The 19,449-nt window shown below is 48.7% G+C and overlaps 7 protein-coding genes across 11 annotated transcripts; 3 read left to right on the forward strand and 4 right to left on the reverse strand.

Moving 5' to 3' along the window:
* The first annotated feature begins 68 nt into the window (after nt 1-68).
* Nucleotides 69-949, forward strand: FOXG_06368 (transcription initiation factor TFIIA small subunit). 2 transcript variants are annotated; one of them, XM_018385005.1, is made up of 3 exons: nt 69-231; nt 293-440; nt 504-949. In XM_018385005.1, exons 1-3 carry the CDS (start codon nt 185-187, stop codon nt 654-656), a joined length of 348 nt encoding a protein of 115 aa, XP_018242187.1. In that variant the 5' UTR covers nt 69-184; the 3' UTR covers nt 657-949. The 2 variants fall into 2 exon arrangements, with proteins under 2 accessions (XP_018242187.1, XP_018242186.1); XM_018385004.1 differs by having other exon boundaries at nt 82-440; nt 504-912.
* Nucleotides 950-1,021: 72 nt separating this feature from the next.
* On the forward strand, nt 1,022-4,225 carry FOXG_06369 (uncharacterized protein; the record flags this gene model as incomplete). Of its 2 annotated transcripts, XM_018385007.1 has the most annotated exons (4): nt 1,022-1,321; nt 1,460-1,556; nt 1,606-1,641; nt 1,690-4,225. In XM_018385007.1, exons 1-4 carry the CDS (start codon nt 1,152-1,154, stop codon nt 2,020-2,022), a joined length of 636 nt encoding a protein of 211 aa, XP_018242189.1. In that variant the 5' UTR covers nt 1,022-1,151. The 2 variants fall into 2 exon arrangements, with proteins under 2 accessions (XP_018242189.1, XP_018242188.1); XM_018385006.1 differs by having other exon boundaries at nt 1,094-1,321; nt 1,606-2,022.
* FOXG_06370 (chloride channel, other eukaryote) lies at nt 1,082-5,176 on the reverse strand. Of its 2 annotated transcripts, XM_018385008.1 has the most exons (5): nt 4,728-5,176; nt 4,661-4,676; nt 4,328-4,609; nt 4,210-4,277; nt 1,082-4,163 (listed from the first exon to the last, which is right to left on the reverse strand). In XM_018385008.1, exons 1-5 carry the CDS (start codon nt 4,905-4,907, stop codon nt 2,211-2,213), a joined length of 2,499 nt encoding a protein of 832 aa, XP_018242190.1. In that variant the 5' UTR covers nt 4,908-5,176; the 3' UTR covers nt 1,082-2,210. The 2 variants fall into 2 exon arrangements, with proteins under 2 accessions (XP_018242190.1, XP_018242191.1); XM_018385009.1 differs by having other exon boundaries at nt 4,328-4,676.
* On the forward strand, nt 5,133-6,570 carry FOXG_06371 (uncharacterized protein). Of its 2 annotated transcripts, XM_018385011.1 has the most exons (5): nt 5,133-5,364; nt 5,614-5,727; nt 5,775-5,860; nt 5,910-6,000; nt 6,052-6,570. In XM_018385011.1, exons 2-5 carry the CDS (start codon nt 5,664-5,666, stop codon nt 6,342-6,344), a joined length of 534 nt encoding a protein of 177 aa, XP_018242193.1. In that variant the 5' UTR covers nt 5,133-5,364; nt 5,614-5,663; the 3' UTR covers nt 6,345-6,570. The 2 variants fall into 2 exon arrangements, with proteins under 2 accessions (XP_018242193.1, XP_018242192.1); XM_018385010.1 differs by having other exon boundaries at nt 5,351-5,727.
* Nucleotides 6,304-7,709, reverse strand: FOXG_06372 (U2 small nuclear ribonucleoprotein A'). The gene is made up of 5 exons (XM_018385012.1): nt 7,493-7,709; nt 7,369-7,409; nt 7,061-7,321; nt 6,875-7,009; nt 6,304-6,822 (listed from the first exon to the last, which is right to left on the reverse strand). The coding sequence occupies exons 1-5, from the start codon at nt 7,569-7,571 to the stop codon at nt 6,607-6,609; spliced, it is 732 nt and encodes a 243-aa protein (XP_018242194.1). The 5' UTR covers nt 7,572-7,709; the 3' UTR covers nt 6,304-6,606.
* A 157-nt stretch (nt 7,710-7,866) lies between these two features.
* On the reverse strand, nt 7,867-12,951 carry FOXG_06373 (VPS15 protein kinase). The gene is made up of 2 exons (XM_018385013.1): nt 12,511-12,951; nt 7,867-12,459 (listed from the first exon to the last, which is right to left on the reverse strand). The coding sequence occupies exons 1-2, from the start codon at nt 12,722-12,724 to the stop codon at nt 8,096-8,098; spliced, it is 4,578 nt and encodes a 1,525-aa protein (XP_018242195.1). The 5' UTR covers nt 12,725-12,951; the 3' UTR covers nt 7,867-8,095.
* Nucleotides 12,952-14,786: 1,835 nt separating this feature from the next.
* On the reverse strand, nt 14,787-18,447 carry FOXG_06374 (uncharacterized protein). Its single transcript, XM_018385014.1, has one exon. It carries the CDS (start codon nt 16,552-16,554, stop codon nt 15,385-15,387), a length of 1,170 nt encoding a protein of 389 aa, XP_018242196.1. The 5' UTR covers nt 16,555-18,447; the 3' UTR covers nt 14,787-15,384.
* Nucleotides 18,448-19,449: the final 1,002 nt, after the last annotated feature.

Genomic DNA, 19,449 nt, shown 5'->3' on the forward strand with positions numbered 1-19,449 from the left:
CCGACGTCACATGATGCGAGGCTGACTGGTGGCTTGTGGCGCGCTTAGTCATTCCCGCTTTGTACATCCCTCAAGGCAGATGCATCTCATCAACCTTGCCCTTGACAAACTATCAACCACCCAAACCCGAAAATAGGAATTCAACGAGCGACTCTTCTCGCGCCCGAACTTCAAAACCGAAATCATGGCTACCGGAGCGCAATCTTTCTATGAGCTGTACCGTCGAAGCAGGTACTGCGCCATATTGCTATGCGCTGCTATGCGACAGCCTGACTAACATGGTTCACTGCAGCATTGGTCTCGCTTTGACAGATACCCTCGATGATCTCATCAGCGACGAGCGCATCAACCCTCAGCTTGCCATGAAGATCCTGAGCAATTTCGATCAGGCCATCACCGAGGCTCTTCAGAAGAACGTTAAAGCTAGGCTTCAGTTTAAGGTGGGCGAATACCTCCGAGCTCGGCGAACGTATTTCGACCACAACTAACCACCTCTCCTACAGGGAAGCCTTGACACCTACCGATTCTGCGACGAAGTCTGGACCTTTTTGATCAAGAACGTAACCTTTAAAATGGACAATGGGAGTCAATCCGTCACGGCGAACAAGGTCAAGATTGTCAGCTGCAACGCCAAGAAGCCTGGCGAAGGACAATAAGTCAACGACTCACGAATGCGCACGATCGAATACGAAGAAAGGGATCTGCAACTTTCATAAATTAGGAAACTACCGAAATTCTGCTTTTCCAGCATTGGGCGGCGTTTGGAACCTGGCTCTTTACAGTTACAGGACATTGATTTATCGTGGGCAAGAAGTTAAGCACTAGATTCAGTGCTAGGGAGCTAGACTTGATTTTATGCACAATCAACAGAAGTTTAGTCAAGAATGATATTATATTGCTTTATTTGGACTCTACGTTATTGAAAAGCGAAACAACAGTAACATGACGCATATGAATTCACTTCCCCGGATTCTGGTGGTGAGGCTGGTTTCTTAAAACGTCTCTAACCCGGGGCGACTCTGCCTAAGACAGGCGGTCCCCCACTAAAGGACCACTTCTCAGCCTCTAACAAGGGCGCCAAGTCAATCCATCATCATCATCAGGGGCCCTCCATTCTCACCAACCTAAGAACTCCGAAGACTCCGACGACCATGCTCCGTAAACGTCAGAAGCCAGAAGCTGGATTTTCTTCTTCACCTTTAAAGAAACAACCATCCTTCGAGATGCCGTCACCGAGTAATTGGAGCCTGCGGTCGCAATGGATGTTCTTTGCGGTTGCCAGTGGTGCTTGCGCTGCTTTCAATGGAGTTTTTGCAAAGTTGTAAGTGCAAGGACATTTTTTCTCTTACAGTGACGATTATGCAGAGTCTATTCCAAGTATATGATACAAATTGCGCTACGGAGGCTTCGGGTTGGCAAGAGGTAGCTTGAAAGATAAAAGGTATACTAATTTACTCAGGACAACTACACAACTCACCACCAACCTATCCGACAGCATTGCGAAACTGATCGGCTTGTCCGCTCATGAGCATATAGTCGAATATCTCGTTCGCGGCGTAAGTTGATCTCTTCTGTTCTTACTTGACTCGCAACTAAACCTTCTAGATATTCTTTGTCCTTAATTTAACATTCAATGGCGTTGTAAGTGACTTCCAGTCGAACCTCCGATCACTCACTTATATGCTTCAGATGTGGACGCTGTTTACTCAGGCTCTTGCCCGTGGTACATCCACAACTCAAGTCTCCATCATGAATACATCCACGAACTTCATGGTTACCGCTGTCCTAGGCGCCTTGATCTTCTCAGAAGTTCTTCCTCCTCTGTGGTGGGCTGGTGCTGCGCTTCTTGTCGCAGGCAATGTCATCGTGGGACGGAAGGATGAGACTAAAGATGCTGGTGCCGCGGCCGCTGTTGAAGGGCCGAGTTATGTTCCTTTGCCGACTGAAGATGATGGAGCACAGCGGGATGACGACGAGGATGTTATTGATTTGGGCAGAGAGTCGGATGAGAGAACACGATAGACAGGCTGGCTAGTCACACAGTCGTGGTGCAGGATGCCAAGAGAGACCTGCTGTTGGATCTTTGATAGAATTGAGACATTTAGCATAAGTTAAAAAAAAAAAAATAGATTCAATCCCGAACACCAGCGTATCATGCACGTTTCTATAGTAACAGATAATAAAAGGTAACAATCAACATGTTCATACAATTACCGCCGACTCTCCAGCTCAACACCTTCATCGAGCACCTCCTCGTCGCCGTCCAATATTTGCCCTCTCCCCAGTGGCCGCTCACCACCAGAAGTGCTTGTCAAGCGAATCCGGCCTCCTGAGTATCTTGAGACTCGGCCAGAGAACCAGTTACCGGCTCTTTGGAAAAGGGCCCAAAGTTGCTCTTGCCCCTCTTCGATACGATGATCATCCTTGGGGTTCTCGGCGGCTTCGACCTTGAATTGGTATTTCAGGCAGTCTTTGACGGTTACGAGACCAGTGAGCTTGCCATGATATTCAATCAATATAACTCGAGGTCCGATCTTTTGAAACAACTCCATGACAGTCTCGAGGGGTAGTCTCGGGTGAGCTGTGACGGGTGTTGCATCAACATATCGGCTAAAGTCGAGAGTTGAAGAGTGTGATGAGTCGCCATGGATGTTGTTAAGCGATGTACTCGACAGATTCGCCGACGACGGTGCAAATGTGCATTTTGCAGTCTCTGATAACGGTGAGGTTCGACTCATCTTATCAATGGCATATCGCAACTCCGTACTGCCAATATAACCAACAAGCACCTTGGTGTGTTTGTCTTCCACCACAGGGAAGCCTTGATACCGATCATCAGCAAGGAGGCTCTGGACTTCGCCCAAGGTAAGTCCATGAGCGGGCATCGAGACAACGGAAGTTCTCATGACAGCCGACACAGGAACCCCGAAGTTGTGCTCCTCTTTACTGTCAAGGAACGGCATTCCGCTAAACCATATCATTCTATCTGCGATGCCTCCCTTGCCAAATAATTCGCTGACAGCTTTGGTGACTCCAACGACGATCATGGTGGGCAGAATGTAGTTCAGAGCACCTGTGAGCTCAAACATGATGACCACCACGGATATGGTGATGTGCATGATGCCACTGAGTGCCGCAGCGGCTCCTAGCAGGGCATATGTCCCTGGTGTGATGCAAGGCTCGTCAGGCTTGCATGCGGAAAAGAAGACGCTGGTGGGATTGGCTTCGTGAATAGCTTGGACAAGAATTCCAATTGTTCTTCCGAACGATGCTCCAATCGCCATTGAAGGAACGAAGATACCAGCGGGAACCTTGCATCCATAGGATAGTATAACGAGGAAAAGCCTTAGGAAGGTCGCCAGGAACAGTGAAATTATGTTCCACCATCTCTTGTCAGGCTCGCAGAGACCGTGGTACGATTCTCCACGTCCGCACTCCGAGAAGAGAATCTCCATACTCTCTGTCATGTCAATCCTCAAGAAGGCGTTGGGGTAGGCAATAATAGCAGTTCCCGCTGCCAGTAAAGTCGCTTCGAGAACTGCATACTCTTTCAAGTACTTCTTTCTGAATGACTGAACCCGCAGATTCCACTTAATCACAAAGGCTCCGTAGAGACCTCCGAAAATACCAATCAAGACGTAGAATAGCAGCTCGAAGAAGTGCCAGTCATTCTTATACTCAACCTGGAACATGACCAGTTGGCCCGTTCGAAAAGGATTCATAGCGGCGAGAACAGCTGTCGCGATAAGGGCACAGAAATAGCTTCGCCACAATGTCTTGAGAGGAAACTGGTTCGACATTTCCTCAAGAGAGAAAAGCACACCGCCGATAGGACTGCCAAAGGCGACAGCGACACCGGCAGCTGCCGAGGCGCTCAGGAACTCCCTAGTCTTAGAAGCGTTGCGTTTGTATTTGTCGAAGAGCCGAGAGATCACATTTCCCGTACACACGGCGTAGTGTACACTTGGGCCTTCCTTTCCAACCGACAAGCCAGAGGCGATAGCCAGAGGGAGACATACTGATTTGATGATCAAAGTCCACCATCCAAGAAAGCCTTTCATAACGAACCCAGCAATGATGCACTTGATCTCAGAAATACCTGAACCGGCAGCATATGGTGCAAAAGACTTGACCAAGGTGCCCGCAACACAAGCAAATAGAGTCTATGTCGTTAGGATGCACAAGTGCGAAGGAAGACTTGGCACTTACTGCAAAGACAAAATAGATAAAATAGTTCAAGGGTTCGAAGCCAGTCCATCTGTGCCACTGATCGCAGCCTGTCTGATTTCAGCATCATTCATGTCACCAAACCCTGGACTCCACATACCATTCTCTTCTCCCCAGCAGCAAAAGTTCTCATTCAAATAGAAGCCTGTCTCGCAGTAGCCCATCTTGACGTCGGAGAGCCATTCTGTAATGATATTGAGTAGCGCTGCATTCAAGCCAATAGCAATACCAATGATTGTTACCACGATCCAGGCTTGCGCTGCATCATAACTCCTCCACAGCTGATATCGCCAGCCAGGTTGTCCTTTATCGTAGAGGCCGGCCGCTTGCTTTCTTCGCGCCTTACGCTTAGCTTGTTCTCGCGCCGCATCTTGCACCCAGTCTACCTTATATCAGTGTCGAAGTCCGTATTGTAGTCGATCGAGTCGCATACCTATTGTTGTAAAGTCCTGGTCCAGCTAGTTAGCATAGAGCCGCATATCCAGTGTCCCACAACATACTTCATATCTCTTAATCTCGGCAATCTCCTCCTCGATAAGTCCAGCCCCTGTCCGTGCTGCACTCCCTGCTTCTTGATCTGCATTCGAAAAGACGGAGGATAAACGCGATACCACCGAAGGACGTCTTTCAAGTCCAGGTCCAGGAGGTGCCAAGCTGAAGGATGATTGTCGCACGTTCATGGTTCAGGCAAGGCGACCATTGTCGCTCAACCGCTATCTTTGAAGTCGCGCAAGTCGGGATGATTGGATTGACTGACTAAAAATGCCAACGAGGCGAAAATGAGAGCTGTTTCTTTGGTAAAGGCTATTTCGTAAACGTTGTTATATGGCGAGTGTCGTGATGACCAACAGGGATGCTGACAGCTGATATGTGGCTTTGGGTTCAGCCACAGTATCGCGTTTAGTGGTTGCAGCTTCGCGTCTCAGACTTCAGTTAATACCATTCTTCGTGTATCTTGCCTTCACAAGAACAGTAATTCACATCCAACCCGACTTATCAGCCATTGATAGCGATATAAAACCTTTAGTATTCTCTTAGATAAGCATATCCCTCATATTCCCTTCATTCTCGACTCCCAAGTCTCAAACGTATCGCAGCCCCTGATACAATTCTTGGGAGAATTCGCTTGTAGTCAAGGTACGGCTCACATTTCCTGTCCAAGATGGTCGTGCAATTCAAGTGCCATTTTCAACTTTGGATTCACTGCGTACTACATTTTGGTGTTTATTTACTTTCGTTTTCTCCCATGTATTCTGCCTCGTATTTTCTGGCTACTCCTACGACTTTCTTACCCTTGTACTCAACTTTGGCCTTCATCCCTTGCGGATACAAAGCCATCCGCCTCACGCATTGATATATCCGTTTAGCTCTTTCTAACTCACTCAGACTCACTCAATCCTTTCACGTTTTCCAGCGACTTCGTCTCTACTACCGCCATGCCTTATAACACCACTGCTATTCCTCCTCGAAAGGAGCCTACAGGCCAGAATCAGCTCCCTCGTAAGCTATTGACCATGCTCTTCAGTCCCAATCTAACATGGTGATAGTCTCTAGAGTTAAAAAGATCATCGCACAAGACCCAGATATCGGTCTGTGCTCTAACAATGCAGCTTTCGTGATAACTCTCGCTGCCGTATGTCTTCGCTATCCATTCTCACCATCGTCATACTCATGCGACACAGGAAATGTTTGTTCAGCATCTTGCAGAAGAGTCACATACCCAAGCCAAGCTAGACCGCAAACCTCGTCGAAACATCCAATACAAGGATGTCGGTAAGTTAGCTCCCTCATCCTTGACTCAACAGCCCTTTCTAACTTCAATAGCAAGCGCTGTTGCACACCATGACAACCTCGAGTTTCTTGAAGACGTGGTACCAAAGACTGTTCCCTACAAGAACATCAAGGCCAAGGCCAAGGCCACGCAGGCACGTCTCCAAGGTGACAATACCAATCAGAAGCTTGAATTTCCCCTGGCAAACGGCGCTGGCAAACCTCTTGTGAACGGCAACTCCATGGCTCATCATGATAGACAGGATGACCCGAACTCGCAGCTGGAGTTGGAGTTCAGACAGGCTTCTGGTGCGAATCGAGATGGAGATGTAGCAATGACTGGCTAGTTGTAGTATTGCTCACTTGCTAGGTGGCTCATGGTAAAAAGAGGCGTTTTCAGGGTTGACCGTTAGTCCGCTGAATTAGGAAACGAGGGCAAAAGTGGTCTATCATCATGTACATCACAAAACAAATTACAATCTTGATATTTAGCATCAACTTCCATTTCTTAGTATGGGGTGACAGCCATAATGCGAGAGCGAAATAATCATAGTATTTTTTCTGCAACCCCCAAAACAAGTGGTACATAGCCATCATAGATGTAAAGATTTATTCCTCCATGGCATCTCCGTGAATACCAGAAGGCAGACGTCCCTCGTTCAGCTCCTTCTCCAGCGCGATAATCTCCTGTAGGCTGGTAGCCTTCTTGATACGCTCCTGTAGTCGCTTCTTCTCGGCGTCCGTCAGCTTTATTCGGGAAAGCTTGGAGGGCGCGTCCGAGCCGTCAGTCGAGGTGTTGAAGGTTGTGGTCTTGATACCCTGGATCTGTGTCGTTGTTAGCGTCGTGCAACTGTTTTATTATTGGCGCTGTTCGTACCTTTGAAGCCAGAGCAGTTGGCTCTTCTTCAGTTCCGAAGAGCTCGCGAGCCTTCTCCCGCTCGGACTCCTTGACCTTTTCGAAGTCAAGAAACCGCACGGAAGGACACTTCCATAGCACCCAGTATCGGTAGTTCTGCATCTTGCATCAGTAATTGCTGCACCAGTCGACACGTCTCAAACTGACCTCCTTCTTGGAAACGGGGTTATCCGACAGTACCAAGTGCGTCAAGCGGGGAAATGACGCCAGCGCATCCAAATCCGCAAGCTCTGTCAGGTTGTTCGACGATAACACCAGGTTGGCAAGGTTTGGAATGGCCTTAGCCAGAGAGGGCTGAATGTTTGAGACGCGGTTTCGTGCGAGGAGAAGGGTCGTTATGCGAGGCGACAAGGGAAAGTTTCCCAGTACTTGAATGTCATTATCTGTGAAGTCGATGGCATCGTGAGGCTAAGCTGTTAGCAACAGAGCAACAAGGCAGAGAATTTGGAACTTACGCCAGCGACACCCAAGTTCTCAATCGCGGGAATTCGGTGGCCTGTTCACGCCGCAAAGACGATTGTATCAACTCTGCGCTCTCTAGAGATCAAAAATGTAGCATCTGCTCTTTTCAAAACGCACCTCGAAGATCAAGCTCTCGCTCCTTGAGCGGGTTGAGGTAGGATAGGGAATCCCGGATGAGGTCGGCGGTGAGCCGCATCTTGGATTTGGGGCCGTTACCTCGGGTTCAGAAATGAAGTTGCTTGGATTTGGTTCACTGTGTGATCGAGTTTGGAGACTGTTTGGAAGGGCGTGCGAATGTCGGTAGTGTTGACTTATGGCAAGGCAAGGCTGCGACTTGACGAGGCGTGGGGGAAATTTTGGTGTCGCGTGTGGCTTGAGCTTAGAGTGGCACGCATGCCCCAGCCACCATAGACTCAGATTCAGGGACCAGCAACTCAGTACTGTAGGTAAGTTTTACAATATATACCAGTCAATCAGAGAATAGGGAGCGGTTCGGGATATTCGAAAGAGTTCACGTATATTAAGTACCTTTTCAGAAGTTCTTACTATTCCGCACACTGCAATTGATAGGACAAACTCCAATGTCCGTAAGCTTAGCAGTTGATGATAATGTAATTCCTGCTTAGTTGTTCTATCCAGAAACAAGCTGCCAGCAAACTAAAAGGTGATTGCTCTTGATGTCTTTATAAACTGCATCGCGTCACCAGCTGTATCCCGGCTCTACTGAAACACAAAGACAACGCCCATCCTATCCACTGAAACGCTCATAATATATGGGAACTCCAACAACGCCACATCTAAAATAGAATCCACGTGAGACTGCAGCAACTGTTGTTGTTGAAGGGATATAACTGTCGACCGAGGTGGTCGGGCAGTCGATGACTTGGCTCTTGATCCAGAACCAGCATTTGGGGCCGTTGGAGCCTGTCTGGGAAAACGCTCCGTGTTCAACGTCAGCGCCGTTGTTGGGTGCGAGGTCGTGTAAGTCGGTTTGGGTAGATCTGGGGACAGTCCACTGTAGATGAACGAGCTCTCCATCCGGGACAGATCCCAGAAGCGAAGTCTCTTATCTGATCCGCCAGTGACGATAAAGGCGTGTCTCACGTCTCTCGAGTCTTCTGCAGTTGCGGTTCCGACGACCATGGCACGAACTCCACGATCGGCGTTGGCGATTTCGTTGGGTTCGATGTTAGTAGCATATCGTCCAAGCATGCCTTCTCGCTTGTCTTCGTCCACGTCCCATGGCTCATACCCTTTGAGTCCATCCTTGCTGCCTCCCGCTCTATAAATTTCTCGGCAGACGGTTTTCTCTAGGTCCCAAACCGTCACCTCGCCTTGTCCAGTACCGCCAGAAATGCATACCCATTTGCCACGGCCTTTGGTAGGGTGGATGCAAATTCGGTAGATTGACCCTTTGCCTGGTAGGCCCCAGCCCTTGAGCCTCATCTTGAAACGCAGATCCCAGAGATCAACAACTCCATGAGAAGTACCAACGCAAAGCCAGTTGCGCTTCCTATCCACGCAAAAGCAAGTTGGCGTTCCATGGTGCACTGGATTTTCGAGAGTGTATAGGAGGCTCATGGTCCTCAAGTCGATACCGAGAATCCTTGAGCGATTCGTAGCGATGACAAGAATCGAGTTCGATTCTTGTCTGAAATGTTCACACCACACCGCGAACTCGCCATCTGGTAGTTGATACTCTCGCAGAACACGCAATTTGCCGTACCTAACGACTCCACTAACAGATACGGTGTCGACCTTCACCACGTGAACGGTACCATCAGATGCACAGCTCACAAAACAATGCGAGTTCTCCACGAAACAGAGGGCGACAACTCGTGTGTTATCTCCGTGTTTGTGGAGTTGACGAGAACGGTGTGTAATGTTTCGCTCGAGCCTAGCCGTATCCCAAACCCTCACAGTACCATCGTCGCCGCCGGTGATGAAGAAAACATGATCAGGGGATGGTAAAACCCTATTGATGGGGCTTTTATGTTCGGAAAACGTTGCAACAAGTTGTCCGACCGGCTTCCAAGGTTCCTCGCCAGGTTGAACACTGGCGCGACTTGCTTTGCTCCTCTTGATCGGTGTGACCATAGGCCCAAACTCGATAACATCACGAGGGAAGTTATCAACATACATGTTATCCAACATTCTTTGTATGCTTGGATCGTTGCCTGCGTAACTATGTTTCGACACCCGGGAGCCGGTAGTGTCCCCTTCATTCCCTTCAGAGGAAGCTTGCTGGTCTGTTGAAGTCTGAGCAAAAGGCCCTTCAACCTCACCAAATGCATTCGCGTCGGTGGTGCCAGTTTGTGCGATCGATTTGTTCTTGTCCTTGCGGTCAAGGAGACTCAGGGCACTAGCCTGATGGCGCACTGCATTTCTAGAAGGTGGCTCTCCTTGAGAGGGTCCATTGTCGGTTGTCTGCATTACCTGCCCTGCTGAGGGTGCTCTAGTATGCGTTCGACCAGCGCTAGTTGGTGAAAGGAGACGGCGTGATGAACGAGGTCCGACACTTTGCACTCGGCGGTTAGTGTCGACTCTCTTTTTTCCGCCAGTCGAGTCGTCAATAGTCATGGAGGCATCCAAGAGGGCATCTGCAATTGTGTAAGGCTCCGCTGGTGGTTCAAGATCCACGACTGCATTGGGGTCTCGAAGTGGCGCGTCATTGAAGAACACCGTCTGAGGAGTGACTCCCAATGATTTGAGAGATACTACACCGTTGGATGTGGTACCATCTGATGTAGAAGTATCACGCGCCTTTATTTTACTAAGACGCCAAATGAACTCACGTAAGGCATCGAGCTTCAACTCATCCTCATGCTTGAGTCCCAGGTTTCTGAGTTTTGTCAACCATTGCTCGTCTTCGTCATTTCGAGCCACTCGCCCCATAGAGCTTTGCATTAAATCCCGAGAGGTACGGCTTGATGTTGACCCTTTGGAGCCGAACAACAACGGTTTGAGCTGTTGCAGGGGCTTCCAGTAGATACCGCGTTCCGTCTTCGAGGCCCAGGTTACAGCCTGGTCAAAGACATTTCGAGCCAATGGCCTCTTGAGAGCATCAAGTATGTTGAGCTCGGAAAAGTCTGAGAGAACCTCCACTTTCAGGAACGGTTTTACAAGAGGCATCAGGTTACATCTGATATCAGCAGGTGGCAAGTACCGTGCCGACATTGACAGGAATTCTGCCGCTGATTCGCGGATCCAGATGTTTGGGTGCATCGTGAATCGGCTGATGAGGTCAACTAGCTCCCAAACCTTGGGCCTCGATAACAAACCAAGCCCAGCGAGCTGAGCAAGCGAATGGAGAGCCGCCTGTACCACGTACTCCTCTGGGTCAGTCAAGGCTTGCATCATCAAGGGGAGCATGAACTCCTCCAAGCTCGTGCTTCCGATGAAGGCTGCGATGCCGACGATCGTATCAAAAAATGCGCATTTCAACGTCCAGTCTCGATCGTTCAGATATGTGTTAAGATGAGTAAGGAGGACATCGTTTGAATGATGGTCAAAGAAGAGGCATAGCTCAGGTACGGAGGCCAAAAATGCTCTACGAACCGAAATGTCCGGGTCTTCTACCAATTGTTTTGAATGGCTCTCAAGAGCCTCAAAAAGCTGTCGCCCAGCGTTGTCAAAGACGCTCTCGAAGTTTGCTTTGGCATCCGCTCCAGGTTCGACTTCAGGATCAGTAATAGGCATCGAGCCATCAGCTCGAAGGCTTGAGGCCATATTGAGGAATCTCTGTGCAGTAGTCGCAAGACTGCCGAGACAAGAAGCATAAGCTGCTCTGACCAAAGGACTGGGTACCCTTGATCTAGACCCCAACGCGATTTCCATGCGAGGTAATACATACTCTACCAGGACATGAGAGTTGAACGCATTGACTGTCTGCACCAGCTGCAAAAGCTGGGTAATGGTTCGAATGGCAGCAATCAACACTAGATCTGTCTCATCTGGGACAAGAAGTGTCATTAGATATGGCAAAACTCTGTCCAACTTGGCTTCATCAGTCAGTCTCTCAGAAAAGGCAAGGAGTACGTCACATGCGCGGATTCGTGAAGATGCTCGCGCAGTGTTTCTTAGTTGAGACACGATCAGCGTCAGGAATATCAACGTGCCATCATCTTCTGGTGGCTCTAATTCGGAAGATACGGTATGGTTGTGATTCGGTATGTTGAGTCTTACTGGGAAATGCGATAGGCTCAGTCTGGGAGGCGGTTGAAGTTCGTCTGAGGTACGTTTCTCAAGCTGATAACCAAGGAAGTATGAAATCTTATCAAAGTCGTAAAATACACGATCGATTCGATCATCAGCTTCTCCGAGATTTTTCGAAGTGCCTGACATGGGACTGTTGCCAGATGAAGGGTCTGTTATAAGCTCCATATACTGGTGCAGGAAATTGTAGAAGTAATGTGGAAATACTTTGCCTTTCCAGAACTCCAGGTACTGGTCTGCCGAGTATCGTTTCTCGGGGTCAAGCTGAATCATGTGGGCTATCATATCGGCGAGATCCTTGTTTGCGATGGTGCTCAGATGTGTAATCACAGGGTCGTACTCGCCACGCCGATACTTGTACAGCTGTGCGAGGCTGAAGATATCCGACTCAAGAAACAATTGCGCAATAACGCAACCAGCACTGAAGATGTCCATTGCCCATGTCATCTTCGCCTTCTTCGGTGGCGCCTCTCCAGAAGCATAGAAGCGCTCGGGGGCGACATAACAGGTTCGGAGGCCTGACGTATCGAAGAAGTAAGAGAAATCGGCCGGGTTGTCGTCGGGGAGCATCACAGGCTTATAGGCGGAGGAGAAATCGGAGAGGTATAGCCAATTCCACGAGGTCACAAGGACATTCTGCGCCTTTATGTCGCCGTGGTAGACATCGCGTGCATGACAATCGCGAAGAGCGCAAAGCAGCTGGAAGGCCAACCATTTCTTCTCGATGTCCTCGAGGAACGGTCGAGTGCTGACTCGGTCGTATAGCGAGCTGTAAAGGAACTGGCGGACCAGGTAGCCATTGGTCTCGGTCTCGATAATGCGCTGGAATCCGAGGGTGTTGGGGATTTTGTCTATCGCGTTACTCTGCTCTGATTTTGGTTAGAAGATCTCTGGGGGTGTTCAAAACGCCCGAAGGTTACCTATTATCTGTTTCTTGTATTGCTGTAGCTTGACGTCGGCGTACGGCTTAACCAGGACCTTGACGAGCACTAGACCATTCTCGTGACGCCCACGAATAGACTTCATGAACCTCGCATTTCCTATACTTTTCTCAAAGTGAACATCACTAAGCTCCGAAATATCGATGCCTGCGGAGCCGACAGACGGCGTCGCGAGGGAGAACCCTTGACCCATGATTTGGTGGGGGGCCTAGGGGAATCGTGAAAGCTATCGATCGGCCACGCACGAAGCTATCGTCATTTTGGAAGATTGAAATGGCAGGTGTACGTCGTCTGGAATATAAGGTAGGTAGCGTGTAAGCCGCGATATGTTGATTCAATGTTGAGGTTACCTAACGTAGGTGTCTAGGTACGAGGAAGTAACAAGCCGTGGTTGATGCAGGAGTGAAGCTTGTCACTACGAGGGACGTCATACGGAGGCAGGTGCACGCGGAAGAGCATGCCCCACTAAACCACGTCTAAGTGAATCCAGCTGGGGCTCTACCCAACACAACCACATGGAAGGCCTTTTAAGGCAAAACAAAACATGAAGAATTTAGATCACAGTAATATATCAGTCAGTTGGATTTCTTTGGTATCACACTTACCACCCAAGGTAGGTAAAAAGGCAGTCATTTCCATGTCGTAGGTCGGTTCTTTAGCAGCTTATCATGCTCCAAGCATGCCTAAACATAATTCACGATCCATAAACCAGATTTCACAATTCATGGAAAAATAAATCAACCGAATTGCGACTCACAGATGAAGCTATTAAGTGCTGGAAATATGATTGGGATGTCATGTCAGAATAGCAGGACCGCAATGAACTCCATTGGATGGTTCTAACAAGTAAACAGCCATCTACCCAAACAACATGAATCAATGCTGATCGACCCGAGTCACTGTGAACCTCAAGGTCAAATAATCCCATAGCTCTCACTACAGGACATCAGGCTTTGATGTTCCTTATTTTCAGGGTGTTTTGTAGTTTGTTTTCAGCGCTGGCTGTGAGTAACATGATCTTCCCACCATTCATGCAATGTTCAAACGGCATTCGGACTCCATAAACATCATCGATTACTCAATCTCTCCATTAAAAGCCGAATTTAGTAGCGTATTACAACGATGAGGCTTACAGAGGCCCTCGAGCTCTTATTTGCCCGATGAACGTTCCACAAATTGTTGAATGATGCTATAACCCACAACTCGCCAAGGTTTTTGTCACTTTGATCCTCGTTCTCGCGTAGAGACATCTACAAATAATGGAGCTTCTATTTGTGAATCAGCTCTCTTCAACAGCAACGGTACTCAAGTTCCAAGTGATAGCAAGGTCACAACCCGATATTGGCCATCGTGCCTGTTGACTTACGCAGAGGAAATGAGCTTCTAGCCCTGGCACTTCGCGACTGGATTTGTACGAAAGAGATAAAATGACGGCTCTCACTCATTATGTATATGGACTGGGAGCTTTTCATCTTTCACCAGACTGACGATGTGTCCTGACGAAATGTTTGTTGATCTCTTTTGCTAGGACGCTTCTCATCTGACATTAAACCCTAAGACTGTGTGTGGTCTCTCCCATAATTGAGCGAAGAACTCCGAAGTATACGCATCATTTATTTCTCTCTCTTTCTCTTTATCAGTTCAGTAAAGGTAAACGTGCTGGTTAGCCCAGTCTTGAATCTCTCTGACAACAACTAGTCTTCTTGGCTCTTTTTCCTCGATTGATACTCGCCTCCATCAACATCAATTGTAGCAGTCAGCAGAAATCTAAAAGTAAATTACCAAGTCTTCAAAAGCGAGCATGGAGTTTGCACATCACTTGGATCGCTTGCTACCACAGGCAGAGTTCATGAGCGCCAATATTGCTAAGTAGACAACAAACCCCCAGAAATCAGCCCCCTTGTCATATCACAGTGAGGTCTTTCGGGGTAAACCGCACAGCGCAGTAGAGTTGAAGGTTCGTTTATGGGAGTGCTGTGGCCACAGTGGCTAACCCATGAGCTTGCTGATGATGCTAAGGAACCCTCACCAGGCATATCAGCCTGCAACTCGATAGTGTACTCTCACCCGTTCACCAAATCAGGTTGGGCCCTTTGGGAATATGTTTCGCCAATCCGCAGCAGGGACCTTCATGAGTTCGTCCTGGCTCGAATGTCCAATCTCTAACGGCTTCCTATTAACTTAAAGGGCCACAAGAGATGCTTAATAAAATCCATTTACCAGCTGAAAAGGCGCACGGTGAACGGCAGATAAAGGGACCTGACAACTCAGTATGTTATACCTTTAGAAGAAGCTTTACTAAATTTGTAAACTTCTCTAATAATTTGATAAGATTTACTAAGAATATACCTTGCGAAAACGAGGGAACTGCAACTTGTATAACGTCATTTTCAAGATTCCCATTGTTCATGACCCATAAACCTAGATAGAACTAATGAAACGAGAAAAGAGTAATCAGAAATACAGCCAAGTCCCTTGAAATCCTTAACGCATGCAGCAACCCCGACGCTATGAATGGTCTTTCTTTTGACATAAGATAAGCTCCAAAGTGGCAATCAACAACTAATATATGATACAAAGCCAATCCATACGGACGCAATGCTCACGCTTCGTGATAAATATAAAATGAAAGGTGGAAGACGGTCCTCCATGTTCCAGCAAATGGAAGTTAACCAAAACAAATCCCAGTGAGTTTTTCCCCCTTTTGAAGCTTTCTTCTCCCCGGTCCGTGACGCCAATGATGATCTCAATGTAGTAACATGAGCGATGCTGAAAGCAAAGTACCTTAAACAATTGAGCTTCTCGTTATGGTGTTTCGAGAATGATGGCCCAGGCACACGACTCGCGACCACTCTATGGTCCACGACTGCGCATCGCCCGGGTTGATCGATATTGCAGTTTGGGAAGTTCCATTTCGACATCGATACCCTCGTCGGCTTCCATGATATTTGGATCCACAGCCATAGGTGCCATGGGATCTGCTGCGATAATAGGTTCGGCAGCTTCGAGCTTTGCAGGCTCCAACTTGTTCTCCTCCTTAGTGGGTGTCGGGCTGCTTTCCTTGAGGCCAACGGTCATGTCGCGGCGCATACTTATGGGCCGCCGTGTCCGGACTTTGCCCATCTCGCCTGTTTCCTTTGCTAATTCAGGCTCTTCGCGCTCTACGCGCTCCATTTCTGTCTTGGCCATCTCGAGAACCTCAGTCAGTCGTTTCTGTACCTTACTGATCTCGTCGTTGCAGTCGCCATCGCGAAGGAACTGATGAGCACCGTGCTCACACATACTCTGCACAAATTCGAGGCCTTTATCCAGCTTATCGTATACGTCTGGTGGTTGGTCGCCAGCACCGGGTCGGGATATCGACATAGGACCGAATCGCCTGCTGCTCATGTATCGTAGTGAAGGGAGAGCGTCGTCATTGCTTCCATCCTCTGATACGTCTTGCTCCGCAAGCTTCTTGATCTGGGCAACTCTTGCGGCCATCTTGGCTTTGCGCATCAGGTTTCGACTTGACGAGACAAACCTCACAAGATCGTCAAAGAAGCTCTGAACATAGCTATCATAATAGACAATGATCATGCTCCGTGTTCGATAAGCGGCAGGGGCGTCTTCGTTAGACATCATAGATGGCGACTTGGGCTTCTTCCTGACCTGAGCTCGTGCTCTAGCTTGTGCGGCTTTGATAATCTCTTGTTGCTGACGAATGGAACCAGGGCTTGGGGTATGCACCTTGGGTGTCTCGGGCTTGACTGGTGTCTGTGCTGTGTTGTCACCTGCACCATCTTCGAGGATGTCCTCGTTCGCTGGAACCTCGGCGTGAACTACTGGAGGATCATCTTTAGGCTTGAGGGACTCGGTTGAGCCTTTGTTGCGAAGCGACTTTGTCTCCGCACTTTTGCCCTCTGCGGCAGCAACAGCGGCCAGCTCGGCCTGGCGTCGGTCGATCTGGCCGCTGAGGTCGTCAAGTCGCTGTAACCAGTCCGGGACGTTATTGACAAGATTCTTGAGCGCATCCATAGCCATGTCGCGGAAGTCTGTTTCTAGCGGTGGAGCCGTGTTGGCTAAAGGTATGGGGCCAGGTGATGTCCACCCGACTCCCTAGCTGTCGGATTGAAGAATGGCAAAATGTGCTGGAGCTGGGGAGCTGCGTGTTTGCAGAATTACGGCGAATGAGGTAAGTTGGGGGATTTGGGTTGTATCGGGACCTGGTGGCAAATAAAGGTAGGGTGATCGGCAGCGTTTCGTGTCTCGGATGGATCAAAGTCCAGTTCGTTGGTATGAAATAGAATCAGTGAGAAATAATTGATCAAGCAAGCACCATAGCACCCGGGTGGGACAGAGGCATAGAAATTGGATCGGTTCTTGGGTGAGACTCGTATCAGTCCTCTTTTGTCTCGTGATGGTCGTAATCGTCGTAGGCGTCGTTAGATGATACAAAGGTTCTCCCTAGACAAGAAAGGGTAAAAAGGTGTGCAATGCGTTAATGCGATTTGGTATGAATTGGGCGAAAGGTCAAAGAGCTTGAAGCCAAATGCCCAAAGTTGCAGGAGAATAGAGGATGTTGTAGGTGTTTAAGATTAAAGAGCCAAGGCTGGTTGGTTGAAACGAAATGATTCGAGTTGGACTTGGTTTGGTTCAGGCCTGGTCTGACGCTTGATGGGTCCACTAAGATGGATCGAACCTGGCGCGATGTTTGAATGTTGGTTGTGAAGAGAATAGAACCAACAGCTGAGGCCTCGGAGAAGAGAGGAGGATGGAGGTAAAGCAAGGTTTGCAACTGTGAGAAGTCCACCGTGAGCGTTTCCTCAATTGATCGCTTACGTCTCGTCTCGTGTCGTCTTGTCTCAACAAGGCAAGGGACTCGGCAGGTCGGAGGCTCAGGCCCTCTAGGGAATAAGTGACCGGGTGGGTAGTGGGAGTGCGGCGGGGAGAAATGGAAGCTAGAGAGCGCGGAAGACGGGAGGGAATTGAAGCGTTTTAGAGAGCCCAAGTAACGACTCCCAGGATGTATGGACCCGATCCGAACAGCCCTGTCTAGGGTCTTAGTCTTATCCGATCTTGCACTTCCAGCGGCCTTCTAAGCTCTTCGGATTGGCTGAATGGTCTCTGGACGGGCGAGGGCAAGCCACAGTCCACTAATGACGGGGGAGTTTGAGCTTGGCTCAGGCCGGTTAAGGGCTGAAGCTGGCTGAGAGTTTGCTGCTTAGGGCGCGGGAGTTGGAACGATTTAAACCCCGAAGCGGTAGAGGCGAAGGGTCAGAATACAGAAGAGGAGCCAAGGAGCCGAGATTCAAGAAGAGATTGGCTGCAGTGGGAGAAGAGGAGGAGGTTGAATGGGATGGTGTAGAAGAGAGAAAGAAAGAAAGAAGACGAAGGGAGAGACAGGCAATTAGAGATGCAGAGTGATAACCTAAGCCTGTACGTAGCCCAATAAACGAAAAAGAGAATAAGATGGAGAGAGGGTTGGTGTGAGAGGGAGGGGAGCAGAACAAGCATGAACATGGGTGGTATGGGTATGGATGCCATGCGAGCGAAAAGGCGGGATGGGGATGGCGAGAGATTTTATTGCAGTACAGTAGCAGCAGAGAAATGCAGATGCAGATGCAATGCATATTGGAATTGCATGGTTCAAGGTCATGGTCAAGGTAAAGCAAGGTCGCTGCAGAGAGTGGAAGAGCGAGGAGAAGGGTAAACAGAGCGAACGAGCCTACAAGACGGTGTGTTTCTCTAGGGGGTCAGGGGCGTGTAGAATGTCCTCTACACCACCAACAGGTGTGTACTTCAGAGGAACTCTCTGGCACACTGCATATTACATACAAAATGTATGTACTACATACCACTCGTACTACACCCTTGAGCACTAAATAGCAAAGAAGACCAACGGCTCAATGAGAGGGGAATTTTGGCAAAGATGAGATGGGAAAAGAAAGATTCTTCCATTACAGGGATTGTCGGAGGATGGACAACGGCGGCTGGGCGGCAGGAATCACGGCCGCGGCGGCACGATGCAGGCCTGGCTATTTGCAATGCCTTGGCTGAGGTCGGCTTTGAGGAGCAAGAAGGCCTCTGACCTTGAATCAGGGCGTCAAAAAAAAGTAGCCAGTTAATTGACGCTCTAAGTTTATACTAAGTTTACCTAGCTATTTTGTCGGTGAGGATGGATCAAGATGGAGCTCCATCTTGTCTCCCCACAGTGGAGAAGAGGTTAGGGAGAACATGCAAGTAATCATGAGGTGTCATTGTTGATACACTGACAACTGTACCCGTGATGTTTTGAGATACTCATGTTGCCATGCATTGAAGACGGCCGACTCGCTGAACTCTAAAAGAGACCATCACGAAAACAATCAACCTGAGTACTGAACAAGGACCCTTGCGAGGTGATCGGACTCGATGAGATATATGCCACGGGGGTCAACTTGGGGGGAGTGTGAGATGTGCGGGATGCCACGCAATGAAATGCATTGAGGAGAGAAATGTGACTGACGTTTTAAGGGTCGGGATTAGTTCAATCGAGCTAAGCTAATTGTGCGTCTAGTTGCTTGTGGCTTGGTGTTGATTTTTGACACAAAACTGTCAATGGGGCTCGCTTTGTGCTTTGACGTTTATGAAGAGGTCACCATAAATGAGACAGAGTTTCTCGAACCCAATGGTCTCTCCAATGATCAGCCATGCTGCAGGTAACTCAGATATCATCAATCAACTTCTCTCTTGCTGATACTCTATTGGAAGAATGCGTACTCGTAAACGGGGAATGCTTCCAGCGGGGATCATGTGGAGCTGTTGAGTTGAACCACGGCCCATGATGCCCTCTCTGGCACAGACAGGCTCATGCATGACAAGTCAAGTCGCAAGGATTCAAATCATATACTGTTGCAGCTATTATCATTGAATAAACACAAACCAACAGGAGTTTCC

Source organism: Fusarium oxysporum, chromosome 2 (genome assembly GCF_000149955.1).
Source record: "Fusarium oxysporum f. sp. lycopersici 4287 chromosome 2, whole genome shotgun sequence".
In the NCBI taxonomy this organism is placed as follows: Eukaryota; Fungi; Ascomycota; class Sordariomycetes; order Hypocreales; family Nectriaceae; genus Fusarium; species Fusarium oxysporum.

Excerpts from the sequence above, each read along its gene's own strand:
- FOXG_06372 (XM_018385012.1), bottom strand. The coding sequence starts at position 7,571 with ATGCGGCTCACCGCCGACCTCATCCGGGATTCCCTATCCTACCTCAAC. Across the intron at positions 7,010-7,060 it reads ACCCCGTTTCCAAGAAGGAG|AACTACCGATACTGGGTGCT; the intron begins GTCAGTTTGAGA and ends TGCAAGATGCAG. Across the intron at positions 6,823-6,874 it reads CAACTGCTCTGGCTTCAAAG|ATCCAGGGTATCAAGACCAC; the intron begins GTACGAACAGCG and ends ACAACGACACAG.
- FOXG_06371 (XM_018385011.1), top strand. The coding sequence starts at position 5,664 with ATGCCTTATAACACCACTGCTATTCCTCCTCGAAAGGAGCCTACAGGC. Across the intron at positions 5,728-5,774 it reads AGGCCAGAATCAGCTCCCTC|TCTCTAGAGTTAAAAAGATC; the intron begins GTAAGCTATTGA and ends ACATGGTGATAG. Across the intron at positions 5,861-5,909 it reads TCGTGATAACTCTCGCTGCC|GAAATGTTTGTTCAGCATCT; the intron begins GTATGTCTTCGC and ends CATGCGACACAG.
- FOXG_06368 (XM_018385004.1), top strand. The coding sequence starts at position 210 with ATGAGCTGTACCGTCGAAGCAGGTACTGCGCCATATTGCTATGCGCTG. Across the intron at positions 441-503 it reads AAGCTAGGCTTCAGTTTAAG|GGAAGCCTTGACACCTACCG; the intron begins GTGGGCGAATAC and ends CCTCTCCTACAG.
- FOXG_06370 (XM_018385008.1), bottom strand. The coding sequence starts at position 4,907 with ATGAACGTGCGACAATCATCCTTCAGCTTGGCACCTCCTGGACCTGGA. Across the intron at positions 4,278-4,327 it reads CTGCTGGGGAGAAGAGAATG|GCTGCGATCAGTGGCACAGA; the intron begins GTATGTGGAGTC and ends GAAATCAGACAG. Across the intron at positions 4,164-4,209 it reads TTATCTATTTTGTCTTTGCA|ACTCTATTTGCTTGTGTTGC; the intron begins GTAAGTGCCAAG and ends CTAACGACATAG.
- FOXG_06373 (XM_018385013.1), bottom strand. The coding sequence starts at position 12,724 with ATGGGTCAAGGGTTCTCCCTCGCGACGCCGTCTGTCGGCTCCGCAGGC. Across the intron at positions 12,460-12,510 it reads ATACAAGAAACAGATAATAG|AGCAGAGTAACGCGATAGAC; the intron begins GTAACCTTCGGG and ends AACCAAAATCAG.
- FOXG_06374 (XM_018385014.1), bottom strand. The coding sequence starts at position 16,554 with ATGGCTATGGATGCGCTCAAGAATCTTGTCAATAACGTCCCGGACTGG.